General features: G+C 43.0%; 1 protein-coding gene across 1 annotated transcript in view; it reads right to left on the bottom strand.

The window, feature by feature from the left end:
* Nucleotides 1-4881: 4881 nt before the first annotated feature.
* The window catches only part of EVL (Enah/Vasp-like), a gene marked incomplete at its 5' end in the record, with an annotated part of 21529 nt that continues 10276 nt past the window's right edge, over nucleotides 4882-16134 (bottom strand). The window contains 9 exons of the mRNA XM_009704427.1: nucleotides 4882-5490; nucleotides 6553-6610; nucleotides 6988-7054; nucleotides 9336-9398; nucleotides 9503-9569; nucleotides 10922-10988; nucleotides 11784-11844; nucleotides 15324-15445; nucleotides 16097-16131. Of these exons, the coding sequence (XP_009702729.1) occupies nucleotides 5453-5490; nucleotides 6553-6610; nucleotides 6988-7054; nucleotides 9336-9398; nucleotides 9503-9569; nucleotides 10922-10988; nucleotides 11784-11844; nucleotides 15324-15445; nucleotides 16097-16131 (578 nt within the window). The remainder of the gene's footprint in view (nucleotides 5491-6552; nucleotides 6611-6987; nucleotides 7055-9335; nucleotides 9399-9502; nucleotides 9570-10921; nucleotides 10989-11783; nucleotides 11845-15323; nucleotides 15446-16096; nucleotides 16132-16134) is intronic.

The following is a 16134-nucleotide window of genomic DNA, read 5'->3' as shown; positions in this document are numbered from 1 at the left end:
CAGAGTAGCTCTGTGTGCTGCATTGGTGTTTTGTTTGCTCATTTGAATGACTTCACTTTTCCCCAGAAGTAGAAGGATGTTTGTGTGTGCTGAATGAGCATCGGGGTGTGATTCTTAGACTGACCCGATGTGTGTGAAAATGAAGCACTTGGATGCACTATTTTAGAATCTTGATACTTTTTGTTAAAGGATACTTGTGTTTGTAACCCTGAGAAACTAGATTAGAGGGAGCTATGATTATGTGAACCTTTGGTCTAGGCTTGGAATTAACTTCCTGGGCCACGTGTGCCTAAGTCTGAGTTTTGACCTGGTCTGCAATGGAGAATGCTCGGTGTATGTATATGTGAGCATCCGTGTGTGTAGTTCAGGACTGGTTTCTCTTCCTGGCAGATTAGATGTAGATGCTCTGCGTGCACAGAACTGTGGAATCAGGGAGAACTGGCACGCAGTAGTAATGATACTTTCTAGAGAACACAAGGGTGCCTTTAGCTCAATGTCTTGTCTAATTAATATCTTTCTTCTGATAATTGCTGGTAGCAGAGATTTTGTATATGCAATGGAATATGTGTATATTTTTGTACATTTTTATCATTATTTTAGAGCTGCTGTTTGATCTTTATTCCAGGGTTTTGTCTAAACCTTTTCTGGATGCATTTTTATCCTTAGGATCTAATACTTAGTGTAGCTAAATGGTAGAGCTCAACTGTGGCATGGAGAAACTTTTCCTTTAGTCTTCTGCTCACTGCCTGATCAGCAGCATGGATGTGCCCCTGGAGGAACCGGGTGGTCATTTCTCACTCACCTTTTCAACAGTATTCATAACTTCATATTTCTCATCCTTTTCTCCACTGTGAGTCCCTCTGGGAATGGAAAGTTTCTAGTTTTAATTGCTGCTTGCCAAGGTTGTTAATATTCCTGATCACCTTTCTTGGTCTTCTTTACAATATACCCCTTTCTGTGCACAGGATTTAGGAGTATGTGTCAGTGAAGACATGGAGATATAATGGTGATATTTGTTCCTAACCCCTTTCAGAATAATTGTAACTTTTTTCCTCTGTCACTCAAGGGGTGCTGACGTGACATTTGGGAAGCACATGATACTCCAGCTATATAAAAGTTGCCACTGATGGTGTTAAGGGGATATTCCTGGTACATGGAACTGGGGTTGTTTCTCTCCCTACATGTCTTACTTTGTGCTATTGACATTAACCTTCATCTATCATTTCTACCCACTGGAATACTTAAATCTTTCTGCCTGTCCTCTCCAACTGTAAAATTCTGGCTATCCTCAATAAATCTGTACCATTAAAAACCTCAATCACCGTACCTTCCTCCAAGCAGAACAATATCTTAGGAGTTCAGATGCCATCTAATAACTTCTCTCCACCATGGAAAGCTGACAAGTTGTTTCTGTCCTTACTAAGTGGTTAAAAGAAAGTCTATAAAGGTCGTCTTATACTCTAACAGTTCGACTTTTTTGTTTTCTTCTGGAAATCCATGTCTGTAACAAAGAAAAGGATTATTGTGCATTCTTGTTGGTCCCTCAAAGTATGCTATTAGACCTGGGAACCCTGATTTCCTCAATAAACACAGTTTTGTTCCTTCCTCCTACAGCACTGGATCAGGTGAGTCAGTCTGTCCATTCACTAGCCTGGCACACCAGGTAGTCGAGCTAGCCTACTGCAATTTAGGATCCTCCTCCTCCATTTCCCCTTCCTCCATTTTTCTCATCCACCTGATTTTGGCAGTTGGGTGAATACCCAGGTTTGCTCAACAGTGCAAGATGCTTTGTGATGCAGGGGCTGAATACCAGTTCGGTCACAGATACCATTTTGGTCCGTGGGTTGTGCTTCTGGAAAAGAAGAGGAAGAACAGGGCTTCTACTGACACTTCAGACTTCGCTGGTTCTTCAGTGAAGAACATACTTAAGACGTTACATCTTAATTATTAAAGCCTCTTTTCTCCCAAAAGAAGAGGCTTTGGTGTCAGAAACTGCATTAACTTCTTTGTGTCAGTGCTCATGTCAGGGAACTTCAGTATTTTATTAATTTACCTCAGTGCTGCTGGCACTCCATGATCACATATTCAACTTCCCAGGTCCTTAGCAAGCTGTTCCTCAACTCTCTTGGCCAACCTAGCAAGTTAATATAAAAACCATAATAAAGATTATGCTATCTTCCTCAATCTGACTATTGTCCTTCTCCTCTATGGAGAGTGACCTTTCTATAGTTCCCTTACTCAGCTGTTCCATGATGCAGTCACCTGTGTGGTCTATAGATTACTAGCCTAGTAGTAATCTAGACACAGAGGCTATGGTCTAAACAGATGGTAACCAAAATTGGCAACTGCTTCTTATCCTGCCTCCCACCAGCATTTCCATCATGGTCCCAGCTTGCTTGGCCTGTGCAGCCCCACAGCTCTCCTGGTCTGCACTCTCCATCTCAGTGGGAATTTGAAGCGGCTGGAAGCCTGGTACCTGTGGATGTGCAATGCAAGCTGAGTTTCAATCTGTGCTGGTGCTGCTGGAGAAGGCTGTGATCCTGTCCTCTCCATGGGCACTTGTCCTTCCCACTACTAGTAATGCTGGCAGAAGGGCGGGGGTTTTTTTCGTAACCACAGGGCATATGGGTCTGGGTTAAAAGTACTTTATGGCTAGGTATAGTTTTATTCTCTTTGCTTAAAAATTAATCTAGATCTCCTTCATTGTATGGCCACACTAATACTCTGGCAAGAGGAGATGGGAGGAACAAATAGCTGTATGATAGGTTAGAGTGGAGGTTAATGCCTCCTTTGGTTTCTGCTATGTAAAATGCCTGTAGCTGCCCTATTGAATCAGCTCAACAAGCCCAGTGTGAAGGGACACCCTTCTCTACAGAGGCAACAGGCAAACTGAATTGGTGTCTGGGAGGGGGAAATCCTCCGGCAGTGCCACTACTGCAAATAAACCACCCTACGTGTCCCTGTCGCTGGAGCCATAAGGTAGGAACCAGCAAAGCGCTGCTGGTGCCAGGGCTGCTCCCCTGCCCCTGTCAGCCAAGCTTCCCCTTCCACCCCCACACACCGTGCTCCCACAGCTATTCAGTGGCCCTGTGCAAACTTCAGCTTATTATGTCTTAATTATACGAGGCCTGCAAAGGTAGAAGAAGGTAAGAAACGCTCATTTACAGTAGGTGGCTGATGTTAACAAAGGGGCACACCACATCCGGGCTGTAAACTCAGCCCAAATTACAACACGGTTATTACTGACCTTAGGCATAATGCCACATTCCAAGGCAAAACATGAACCGTGCCAGGCCCCAACTTCCTGAAGCTCAATTAAGATCATAGGAGAGTTTCGCAGAACGATTGTGATCATCGGAAAGGCAGCAGTTTTGAAAAGTACTTGCCATTGTCAGGTATGCCATTAAATGGCTTTATAATTAAGAAACACATGAGCTACTGTATGAGATTTATGCAACAGAGCATTATAATCTTTGCTGTTACTGATGCTTGTCTGTGTTCTTCACACTAAAAAGGCTCCTTCTTGTGGTCCCGAGGTTGTCGTATTGTGCACATCAATGTCTGCCTGCTTTAGTTCCCATGTGGAAATCTTACCCCACTGTTTAACCTGTCTCTCACCTTCTGCTGGCATTAAACAGCTAACAGACATCAGGCTCAGTCTGGAGCTCACCATTGCATTAAACTCAGATTTCTCCCATTTCTCCTGTATTTAACCTACAGTATAACCACACTGAAAAAAAAGACTCTTTTCTAAAAGGCAGATTGGGTTGCTTTGAGGAGTGGTGAAGGACAACCCCATGCTCTCCAAGCCAAAGCAGGTAGCATTTTACAACTAACTGCAAAGCACACCCCATCCCACCTCCTCTCCTGGATCTCCTGTGGCTGGCAGGCAGTCCCTCCTGCCCTGCTCCCTGAGCTCTGGGGAACGTGAGGAAGGGGACAACCACAGACTCTCCTGGGCTCCTGCACCAGGCTCTGCTCCCAAAACCGTTTCTGGGGCCTGGCTTTTAAAACAAAATCTTCAGGAAGGTCTGAAGCAAAGCAGCGGGCTTCAAAAATATCGGACAGATTTCAATAGCTGAACTCCAATCTCTTGCCTTTTGCACAAAGTTATCAAGAAGATGGTATCAAGACTACTGCCATGTAAATCTTGTGCCAAACTAAGTCAAGCAGAAATTCCCAAGGTTGTGCTGGTGGAAAGTATGGCTCCAAAGGAGAAAAATTGTATGACCTGAACGATATGAGTGGGTGTGCACTGTTAAATGTTTGGTGTCCTGTACTCATATCTTTGACTTCACTTTCCATGAAAAAAAGCTCAAGACTTGCACAACATTAACAAATGAAACATGAGATAATAACAAATGCCTCCCCTTAAGCTTCGAGTTCAGCAGTGCTGTGCTAGTGATTTCAGCTTGCACCCTCCTAATGCCTTCGAGAGCCTTGTTCCTCATAAATACCTCCCTTTTATGTACTGGAAACCCTTATGAGCGCAGGTGATGGGACCTGGGTCTTTTTTCAGTGATGGCAGGAGATGCACTGGATCAGTTAGTGATGGCCTGAGAAGAGCCGTAAGCCACTGTCCTTCACGGACTTTGGCAAAAAGTTGCTGAGGTTGCCGCAGCCTGACCACAGGAGGTGTTGCTCAGCCAGCGATGCGAGGAGGGCCAGGCAGGTGAGAGCCACGTCTTCCTGTATAAGAAGTCAGGGCTGTTGCCATTGCACCAGCCATAAGATGCTCAGGGTCTCTCGTCATGCTCTGCGGCGCTGGCCGGGCAGAGCTGCCGCCCTACAGTGAGTCTCGATCACCTTCCTCTCGTCGTCAACCCAAGTGACCTAAAAGTGCGGGAGCTCAAGGGACAAATGAAACAAAGAAAGGCAGGGCCATGTGGACAATAAACAGTTTATTACCAATATGAACACAGATACTGTGATGCACTGACGTACCATTTTTTTATATTGTGATAACTCTGAGACAAAGAACTTGTTGGCTGACAACTAACATGTCTCTGTTTCTTCTGGTGATGCCTCAATACATTTCTGTTGGCAAAGGATCTTCATTTACATTGCAGACTACTAGTAAAATTACTTTGAAGTCATCTATCAAAAGCAAATGGTTCACGTGTGTTCTTATCTACTACTAAAAAGAAAGGTAATACATTTAAATAAGCAAATACAAAATACAAAAAAGGCTGACAAATCCAATGTGCAGTGTCAGATGAAATCTAAAAAATCCAGAAATTTAAAATTTAATATTCTTTAGATTAAGACTTTTAAAATGAAGCGAATCCAAGGCAGCAGCAAGCTTCAAAGTGTGCTGAGTCTGCTAATAAAAAGGGTATAAGAACAAATACAGTGCCGGTGTCCTCTCTCACCATCTTGCATGACCTTGGTACACTTAGAAATGATCCGATCTTCCTAGCATTCTTAGTACCGTCCAAATGCTTTGCAATCATTATGTTGTACTGATTCTACTCAACTCCTGCCGTATGGCTAGAAAACCAAACCAAAAAGTTAATGCATAATGTTATACCCAGTGTGATGGCAAATGCTAAGTATAGAGGTTGCAGAAAGTACACGCTGGTAAAAGGATGAGTGGAGGGTAAAAGGATGAGTAAGGGTAAGCAGTCAGCTGTTTGCTTGCAAACTGCAGTACTGGTTTAAAAAGTTGCATCTGTGGTTTATGTGAATGTCTTATTTTGCATTGGAATGAACTAGGGAGGCTCTGAGGGCCAAGCTGCTGGGACGGTAGCATATGGGCAAGGGTCTCCTCAACTGCAAACTGCCCCAAGGTTTTGTGAGCACACAGGTCTATAGGGCAAGGGGACAGGGAATGGATTTTAGCTGTTTTACAGTCTCCTCTTTTTCCCCTTCTGTGTGAATCTAAGGTGGGGAGTGCAGGGTGTGGCGATGCATCTTCATAGGCCCTAACACGGACTTCAGATAGGTATATTGCTGTGCCTGTCAATAATGACCCTGAAAAATACATTCAGTCATATATTGCAGAGCAATTTATAAAAAAGTACCAATACATTTAGTGCAGCTGTTGTACTTTTTCAATGAATTATAAAAATACATGGCTATTTGGAAAGCTGTAATCAAGTGAAGGTCTGAAATAGCTCTTCAAGCACAGGAAGCCTACAGAAGATGCTCGGGAAGGATTTTCAGTTTGGTACTTTCGTCCTCTCCTCATCCTGGACCTGTGTGGCCGGCTAGTTACAAGCAATTTCATGCTCCATGATTGTGATAAATTGACATGCCACGGGCTACAGGCAGGCCCTTTCTCACCCTCCCACCTGTGAGAAACACCGGCCAGTGAATTTCTCACAGGTTGGAGGTGAAAATGCTTGTCAACAGCATAAAACTAAAGGATGTAAACAAAATGTCACGATCAGAGCTCAGATAAGGTAGATGCTTGTTCTGCAAATGTATATATAAATCAGAGTTGCTCAGAGAAGTTTGAAAACACCAGGGAACTCTCTGCAGTTCCTATCATCTTATCTACGGGAAATTAGTCACAAAGATGAGAAAAATAATAATTTTTCTCTTTCTTACCATCAATTATCTCCTCTTTCACTTTGTGTAACTCTCTTACAACTTCCTCCAATATTTCCTGATGAGACAAAACACAAGTCAGCTGCTCAGAATTTCCTTCTAACCGGTGGAAGAAAATGCAAGTTTAACACGGCTGTGCTTCTCCCCCGCCTCCACTGACGATCAGAGCCTAGCACTACTAACAGCTACGTCTGCACTCCCAGGCCAAGGATGCAGAAGATGCTGGCATATTTATTCGCACATTTCTGTACAGACATCTTGATCAAATAGCAGTGAGATTGTGCTCTCTTGCTGCTCACCAGCTAGCCCTTCTCTAAGCACCTAGTTATAGAGGAAATCAGAAGACTGAACAGCTGTTTTGCTTGTACAGCGCATGCATGGGGGAAAATGGGTAGCTCGTCAAATCTCTTAAGCGCAAAAGACCTTTTCACTCACCTGTTTCATTCGATCAAAATCTAAGGCATCCATAGCCACATCATTGCTGCTGCTCACTGGCTTCATCCTTGAGAAATGGAGGAAGAGCATAAAAAAGCCAGTCAGTTCCTTGCAATGCATGCTAAGCTACACACACCTGATGGTGTGGATGAAATCCACCCCGGAGCAGGAGCACCCGTGTTCGAGCGCTGGACCGGAGGCTCCCTCTTGTGCCGCTCAGGAGAGTTCGGCGGCCGGAGAGCAGCTCTGCTCCCCTTTGCACAGCCAGACCCTCAAAGGTGCTGCCTTATCCTATTGCAGACATATTGGAGGGAGCACAAAGACTGCACTCAAACTTAATTTACTCTTTTCTTTTTTGGTGTTGGGAGCCTCAATGATTTCAGATCAGAAAATGCTGAGACGTCTTCAGGGGATAAAGCCTATTTAACAATGTATTTTATTACAGCATTTGCAATTTGCAAGCTAGATGTCTGGTTTTCTCTCACAGTCTCTTTTCTGTACAGCAACGCTGTCTTGGCCACCTAGACTTTAATTGGGTGCTAAAGTAATAGTGGTGTACAGGTTAGAAAAATATTATAGCGAAAAGAATAACTCAGTAATCTTTTCCTTGGAAGGCCTGACTGAGTCAAGTGGAGCTTGGTGATAGCACTGTGTAGCACAGGCATTTTTTCTTGACCAAGAAACACCACCAATCTGGCCTTAATGGCTAGTACACTTGGGTGTTATCGGTCTTCCAGGATGGTATTAGTCAGTGGGCTGAACTCTGCTGATGGCTGATAAAATAAATTAAGGAAGCAGAAACTGTTTGACTTTCTCTTTCAATCAGTAACTCTAAAACATTTCAAAAATTAACCATGCTATATAATTCATAGAGAAGGCTTCAAATAACTTTGCCATCATCTTTGGGCCCAAACTGAGGGCTAGTGGAGATTCTGCTGCTCCTGAGGGCATGCTTGGTTTTGCAACCCTTTCTTGGGAAAACTTAATGTGTCTCCTACCACCTCACAGCTAACCTGGGAGGACAGATATAAATGCCATCAAACTGAACAGGAACAGAAACAGGTCACTGCTGAGAGCTTTTGAAACCTGTTCCCCCCCAGAAGTCATTCAAGCAAGCAAAGACTGATCACTACTCCAGGTGTTAAACTAGCAAAGGATTTTTTCCCACTGAACTCCTCCTTCTCCCAGGATGGAATGGCATTATAGAAGATAGCTGGTGAAAACTTGATGGCTGCTTTAAATAGCCCATGTTTCATTCTCATTTGCAAGGAGAAGGAATGGTCTTTCTATATCTGCTGGAAACTCTTACATATTTCCTAGAACCAACACGTCCCACTGGTTTTAGGACAGCTGGAGAGACTGTATTTTGCTCTAGTAACACCAGTACAACTCTCTGAATGTTTGGGCAGGGCACATTCCAGCATCTTTAAAACAGTAGCAAGTACGTACAGACAGTTGCCATTGGCAACTTTCTCTCTGCAGACTATCAGCACTGTCATATACGTAACAGTGTAAAATAAGGGACATTGCTTTGCAGCAAATGCTAAACATATAAACATGCCCGTGTTCTACCTCCTTATTCAGCTTATCCATTAATCTCAGTGTCCAGTGCACTAACACTGGGTGATCCTGGACCAGCACTGGAAGGAAGTCTCTCTTTAGCTGTCCAGCATCAAACTATTTCAGTCTCTGTGAGGAAGGACATGAGCTACTGCAGCTTGGCTGTTCTGACCAACAGGATTTCTGGGGTCCTACTTTAGCCTTCTTGGCTTTTGACTCCTGCCAGCTTTTGTACTCCATATTTCTGAATGCCCTGGCTGTGGCTGAGCCTTTTCTTCAGCTCGATGTTAACTCACTGCACCAATCTTTGCTCTCCTTTCTCATGCACCCACTGCAGTTGCATGGATGGAGAAGTAACTTCCCTTCTCCCAGCTGCAGGCTCTTTACATAATTTCTGCCTTTGCTTTTGAATTTTTTCAGAGGTTGGACAATGAAAACTTCTCCTATTGGCAGGGGCATCCTGAACCTGAAAGCTCCAAAACCTGCCTTCCACGTGGCACAGCGTGCTGCCAAGCCTGTGCCTCTATTCACGAGCACGGATGCTTTAAGCCCTTGCTTAAGTGTGATTAACATCTGTGATGCCTGTGCCCACCTGAGCAGGGGGCTGTTTCCACGGAACAAGCCTTTGACATGATACACTCTACCTTCACACTTTGTACAGCGACAGACAAAGCAGATTGTAAGAGAATGACTAAAAGACGTGACAGAAGACAAACATTAGTGCTGGATGATGGGATTAGCCAAAGGACAAGCCAAGACGGTTAAGAAGCCGGGCTGTTAGCCAGTACCTAGAAGACACGTGGGATTGTGTGGGGCTCTTAGCTTCACAGCTCTTCACCACTGATGGATTTCTACAGCAATGGAATGAAACAAGACATGAGTTGTGTATGTGCCATGGGGACAGCATGACCATCCCGACTGCTAGCCAGCCACAGGGACATCGTGTGCAGCTCACCTAGAAAGTAATGAAGATACAGGCTTTTCAACAGAATTGCTCCTTTCCCATGGCTTCTTCCCAGAGTCTGTAAAACAAAAATGAAAAGTTACCGTTTATTATTTTTTCTCTAATGGTAAAAACATCCTGAAGTTGATTGTCTTATACAGCTGCTTTCATTCAGTGAGGATGAGTGACTTAGAAAGATCCAGGAAAGCAGGATTACTGAATGAGTGCAGTTGACTACATTACAGAGAAAGCATTGGCAAAAATCTGCTTAGTGATCCCTTTAATTAGGGACCAGATAGTTAAACAATACTAAAAAGACATAGAACTGGAACAGTAAGAGGCAAAGCATATATCACTTCTATTAAGAAATACAGGCTAATTGCTGCAAGGCTTATCTTATTCAGTACAATACTTATTTATATTTTAAGTTAAAAAGTCTTACGTTTCTTGTCTGCATAGTTGGCAGAAAAGTGGGTGTATTTAAAAAAAGGCAGTGAGACCCCCACTATGCAAATCTCCACAGATAATTTATTTTATGTTGTTTACATTTCTAACTTGCAGATCATTCCCAAAAGCTGCACTACATAACCTTGTTACTGAGAACGCTTACTGTCGTCCCAATCTCCTTCTATGCAAAGAGTCTAAAATAAAGTAAACCGTTTCAGAGACTTGAATAACACACAACTTTATACACAAGGGTTTGCTCCTCTATGAGTTCCTAAAAAGCTCTTAAAAAAAATTATGTGGACTCCCAGGAAATCTCTAGATCTCATTCCTCATTCACATGCACCTTTCTTCTGGCTTCTTCCGGCTTCTTCCCCTTCTCTTGCAAAGCATGCAACTCATGGCTTTGTTCCAAAAGGAAGCTGCCATTCCCTTGGGAGAGATTTCTTTTAGCATGTATGAAAGCCAAGGCTGATGCAAGGATGAATCTGACTGGCTTGCAGCTTATCTACTCAGCTACAGTTATTTCAACTCATCATAGGAAAAACGTATTTAGGGGGCTCCTTAATTTCACCTAGTAACTCTCAGGATCAGGCTTGCTGCAACAAGCTACTAGGTTAAGGAAGGATAACAGTTTGAGACCCAAACCCCAACTGTGTAAACCAGGACAGCTACACTACCAAAAGTAAAATAACCTAGCTTTTTTGTCTTAAAAAATTTAGGTGCACAATGTTGAAGACACAGATCCTCAGCTACATACCTGGACCCCCTTAACTAAACTGGCTGCATTGTCATTTTCCTGGCGGTGAAGCATATAAAATCACAGTTTCTTGCAGAGCACAGTTTTTAAAACAATAGATATTTGGGAATTTTTTGGTTAGTTACTGCTGCTGCACTCTGAAGTAGGACAATGAACCTGGAGTCTAGAGGTGGTGGAGAAGACTAGATTAAGAAGACAACTACAACACTAGTAGTTTCATTTAATACCTGACGAATTTTGCTGCTGCTGGGCGGGACCTCGTGTACTGGGTGAAGGAGAGGTGCTAGCATCATCCTACAAAGAGAAAACCAAGACATTACTGAATTCTGGAGATGAAGCACAAAGTTTCCTTCTACTCTATAGACCAGCTGCAGCACAGGTGGTACAAAAGCAAGTTTCCTCTAAGCATGTCCAACATGCACTGCTGCCAAGGTACGGGCTCAAGTCTATTTAAACTTTAGCCTTTCTCTCCCTTTAGCATGGCAAAATACATCCTTTTTATTTTTTGCTAATATGGACACCTTTCATGATTCCACTGAATCACTCTCATCCCTGTGTACCAAACCAGGCTGAATTACCACTCTAAAGTGCTGGCTGCTGTTGCCTAAATACAGACTATCCGTTTCCCAAATTTAGAAGCTCTCTGTGATACGGAAACTGAGCCATCTGAAGGAACAGTAGGTCAGATTCCAGATTTTTAGCGCAGGACAGCCACTGGTATCAGTGAGAGTAGTCCAGGTACTAACAGAATGTAACTAAATCAATCAATACCCCTCCTAAGTAGAAGATTAATCACTACATCACAGATTTGGACTCTTTTTTCTGGGATTTATGTGTGACAGATCGTAAAACATTCACCCATATATTTGACATGTCAATATTATTTAGCAGCCCTCAAATCACACTCAGGCAAAGCATCAACTGTCCATTGTAAAATGGAATTGTACTCAGTTTCACAGAAGATACTCCCACCACAAAGCGTACTCAAGATACACATTAAACAGATGTTCTCTAAAACACCTTTCTAAACAGTTTGGTGCTATTGAAAAGTTTGATTTGGGATGTAAACTAATGCAGTCTTTCACTTACATTTTGGCTTTCCTCTTCCTTTTTGTCAACTGGCTTGTCTGACTGCGACGCCGCTTTCCTCCTTTGCAAAGGAACATGAGATAGGACACACAGTCAACCCTCTAGAAACACATCCACCATGTGTGAAGGCTGATTCAGGCTCTGGTGGGAGTTATTATTTACTTAGTTCATCGTAGGGAACATGACAAAGGCTGGATGTGTTCGGTTGCATAGGACTGGAGTGGAGGTGAGGAATTCGGACCTCAGCAATACGACTCAGGGAGAGGGGCAATATTATGAGGTGGTGTTAAACAGAGGAACACAGGGTGCAAAGCATAAGGAAATGTGTTGAAATGGAGGAAGGAAGCACAGCTGCATATGAAACTGGGTGAGAAAGCGATGGCTTCTCTCTAGGGCTCAGGAAGTGGTGGCTCCAGTGTCCTACACAGGAGGACCAAACCAAACTCCCAGAGGGGTTTCTGAGGACCAGCCCACCCCCTCCCAGGTGGCTCAGGTGGGTATTGCAGTAATGATGCTATGTTCTCAGCCAGCTCTAATATCATTTTGCCACCTGTCCTTTAACCCTCCATCCTTGTTCCCACTCTGAGAAAGGGCTGTGGCAATGCTCCCATGTGAAGGGAAGACAGTCAGAAAAGCCTTTCAACCCAGGTCCATCCTCATCAGGAAAGATCAGGCACCATTTCTGCTCAGCCAAGACCCCTGCTCCCTCCAGGGTGGGAAAGCTCTGGCTGGAGACCAGGAGTCAGGAAACAGGTGCACCACCCTGGGTTTTCAAGTGCCTTTGGTGAGTGATGGGAGATTATTTCTGTCTCAAATCCAATTCAAAGGCAGCAGAGCTCCTGAGCCCTGTAGTCCCAGGACTGGCAGTGTTGGTGGTGCCTACAGAAGTTGAGCGAGCACCTGAGACCCTCAGTCCATCCTCCTTCCCAAGGAGAGGCAAAAGCCTCCGAGAAGCAAGTGGCAAAGAGCTGCAATCCATCCACTGGAGCAATTGGACATGAGAGTAAACAAAGATGTTGGTTGTTTATCTTTGAAGAATGCATGGTAAAGTTTCTTAGGTGTTAGCCAAAGTGGCTGAAGAAAAGAAAACCAAATTCTTGATTTTCAAACCCTACTTAGGGTCTAAACAGTACTCAAGTGTGCCATGTACTGATTCCCCAGACATCCAATTTCCCATTTTAGACAATTAGGGGAACTGCAGCTCTAGTCTCCACGTGGATTTTGGTTGTAATGATCCTTATTCTTATCCACCTGTGAACACTACCCTTAGCAGATGTTTTTTAAAACACCAATATGACAAGTTTCTCATTTACTCTTGGTTCTGAAGTGGACAAAATTCATCTCTCAGGAAAAAAAAAATAATCCCAAGTGGCATAGAAAGGCTTCTGAGTTTCAAAACACTGCCACAAGTTTGTCAAAGGATTTTTTTTTGTATCGCTGGCAAAAGAAAAGCCTCACTGGATACACAAATTGGAGGATTTGACAAAAAAACGGAGCAGTAAAACACAGGCATGTGTTTGTAGGACACAGTGCTCTGTGGGAATTATTTCCAGATATTCAACTGCACTAATAATTTTATTAGATCAGTAATAATTTTTATAGTCTTTCTCTAATATTTACTTGATTCTTCTGAGGAAAAAAAGGTTATAATGATTACAAACCTGAGCGAGGGTGAGAGACCAGTGTTAGATTTATGTCCTGCAACAAATTTAACTGGGCTAGAAATGATCGTGGTTTGTGAGATAGCTCATTATTCTGCTTGCACTTCAGTCCTGAAGCAAAGGGCTGCTCTCATGGGGGCCACTAAATCTGGAGAGTGGTGTTTTATACCACCTGAGCTCTCAGAAGCGTTTTCCTCTGTTACTTACCCAGCATTAAACACCATTCTCTGTTTTTGAGCATGTGGTTTTCTGCTCAAAAAAGGGCCCCTGATATGCCATGCTCATCACTGTGATTTCTGTATTGAACATGCTCAATTTAGAAAAAGGTCTTTTTTACCTCCTGGCTGCCAGATCAGTAAAAGCAACCTGAAACACAGTGTCAGGTTCTTCCTTTCTCTATGTCATCATACATAAAAAGGGTTCTGCAGCCAAAAGAAGTCCTCTCAGTATCAGTTTAACAGCATGTGCCCTGATTGCACCCTTGACTGACACTTGTGTATTTCCAATGACTTCCATGGCTTTGTGAAGCAAAATTTAGGAGACAATTCTGTTGTTGTCAGCTCCCTGGGAAAGGATTTGCAGCTCAGTTATGTTTAGAGTAGAGGCAGCACGGTGCTCACAGCAGTACAGGTGCTTTTCTTAAGATACCGAGGGGATTAGACCCTGAATACCCGAAGACACCAGACCCCACTGCCGAAAGCTATGCTGGAGTACTTTTTAGACTAGAACCACAGAAATTTGTAGGACTTCTATATCCAAGCATATGAGACGTCCATTTAGCTTGCTTGCTTGAACAGAGCCAGTTACCCCAGCATCTAGTCCCCAAACCTTACTTTGCTTACAGATATCCTCCAGTTCAGCAAGGTCAGTCTTGATATGTAGCAGCACAAAACAGATCAGAAGGTGAACCAGTAAATAATTATTACATGCTGTTAAGCTATTTTAATTCTGAAAAGAAAGAGAATTAGCTATTTGGTGTTTTACACTGCTGTGAACTTTTTATAGTGTTATGTATTTATTTAATGTTTTCCGAAGGACTACATCCACAGTCCATGTTCAGAATTCCTTCTGAAATGACCAGGACATGGAGGAAAGTTGGAATCAGATACTCTGAACTGGAAACTGTTTTTATACTAGACAATATTATTTAAAAACTTCATCTCTGTGCCCTATACAACCGTACCTAGTCTTCATTACTCTACTCATCCTTTTCTTTCACTATTCATAAGTTAAAAAAAATTTAGAGCTAAAAATAAAACATCTAACACTAGGAACTTGGGAGTCTGACAGAACATTACTGATGGAATCAGGGAGAAAAGAGAAAGAAAAAATAATTGGAACAATTGAGTGCCTTTTAACAGCTGGTAGCTTGATATATCACAACTCACTTCAGTGGAGAATAACTTGGCTAGCCTGACTGAAATACAATAAGAATCGATAAAAATTCACCTGCCAAGATGTTGTCCTTTTATTGTACTTCTGTTTATATTTTTGGGCCCAACATCCTGAATGTGCTGCATAAAGAATGATTTATCTAAGTTCCTTTCATAGTTTACTGTTTCCAAAACCAGTAACTTTGAAATAGATCTGGTAAACCGGTAAAAGCCCAGAGGATGTATTTATCACCATCTTTGAAGGCTACCACACTGCAGGGTTTGCTACAGAAGCTAAACTCTGTCAGGTGTCCTTGCTGCAACACCTACACTTTCATACTAAAGGCCAGAAGGTCAGGCAATGCTAGTGACTAACATCTATGCAGGACCTGTCAAATTGCAAAGAAGCACCAAAGTGACCCATTGCTAACCAAAAATGACAGCACCTTGTTCCGCAGTTTGCTGCAGAGCTCATGCTAGTGCTAGCTTGAAGTCTCAGTACAAACCTTTTTGCCAGTAACTTATTCATTTCTTCCATTAGTCCTCCTCCGCCTCCTCCGCTACTTGTTCGATTGGCATCGCTCTTAGAGACCCCACTGGGGCTGGACCCTCCTGAACCATCTTCTGGCTTAAGACAGAAATCAACATTGGAATTAATGAAAAGTTTCATTTACAACCACACCCTAAATGATTAGTTTTTCTAATTATTAGGAACAGCGATCACAATCACAGTCCAAAACCAGAGGTAGGATGTGTTCTGCCTTGGGAAGAAGACTCACATGGACCTTACTAAAACCAGGAACAGTCTGGGTGAGGCAAATATATGGGCAGATGATGAAAAAATCCACAGTGCTGTTTGCTCATGATTATGTTTATGCATGGTTATGCAACCCTTACCTAAGTAGACACCTATTGACAGGAAGCCTCAACAGTCTACACTGTTTTTTGTAAGCATGGTGCAGTTTTAACCACTTACAATGACTGAAATCACTAACAGATAGTACAATGGTGGACTTTGCAAAAGTAATGAAGTCCTGGCAACATAAGAACTTGCAGTCATTTGCTAATTAACATTTTCTGAAGATCAGAAATTCTACCAAACATTTCCTGTTCAGCTTTATTTGCACTACAAACTCACATTTAAAAGTTCACCTAATGGTCAGCTGAAGCGTGTATCACCATGTTTCACGCTGGATTTGCAGACCATTACACCAAGCTGTGCCAGGCTTTCCCGCAGCAGAGAAGAGCCCATCGGGGAGTCCCAGTGCCACCTCCTTACCCGTTGAACTCTCCTTAGTTTGGCACCAGCCAGAGCTG

Source organism: Cariama cristata, unplaced genomic scaffold (genome assembly GCF_000690535.1).
Source record: "Cariama cristata isolate BGI_N322 unplaced genomic scaffold, ASM69053v1 scaffold19527, whole genome shotgun sequence".
NCBI lineage: Eukaryota > Metazoa > Chordata > Aves > Cariamiformes > Cariamidae > Cariama > Cariama cristata.
Note: the sequence above shows the minus strand (reverse complement) of the source record. Positions and strands in the feature narration are given on the sequence as shown.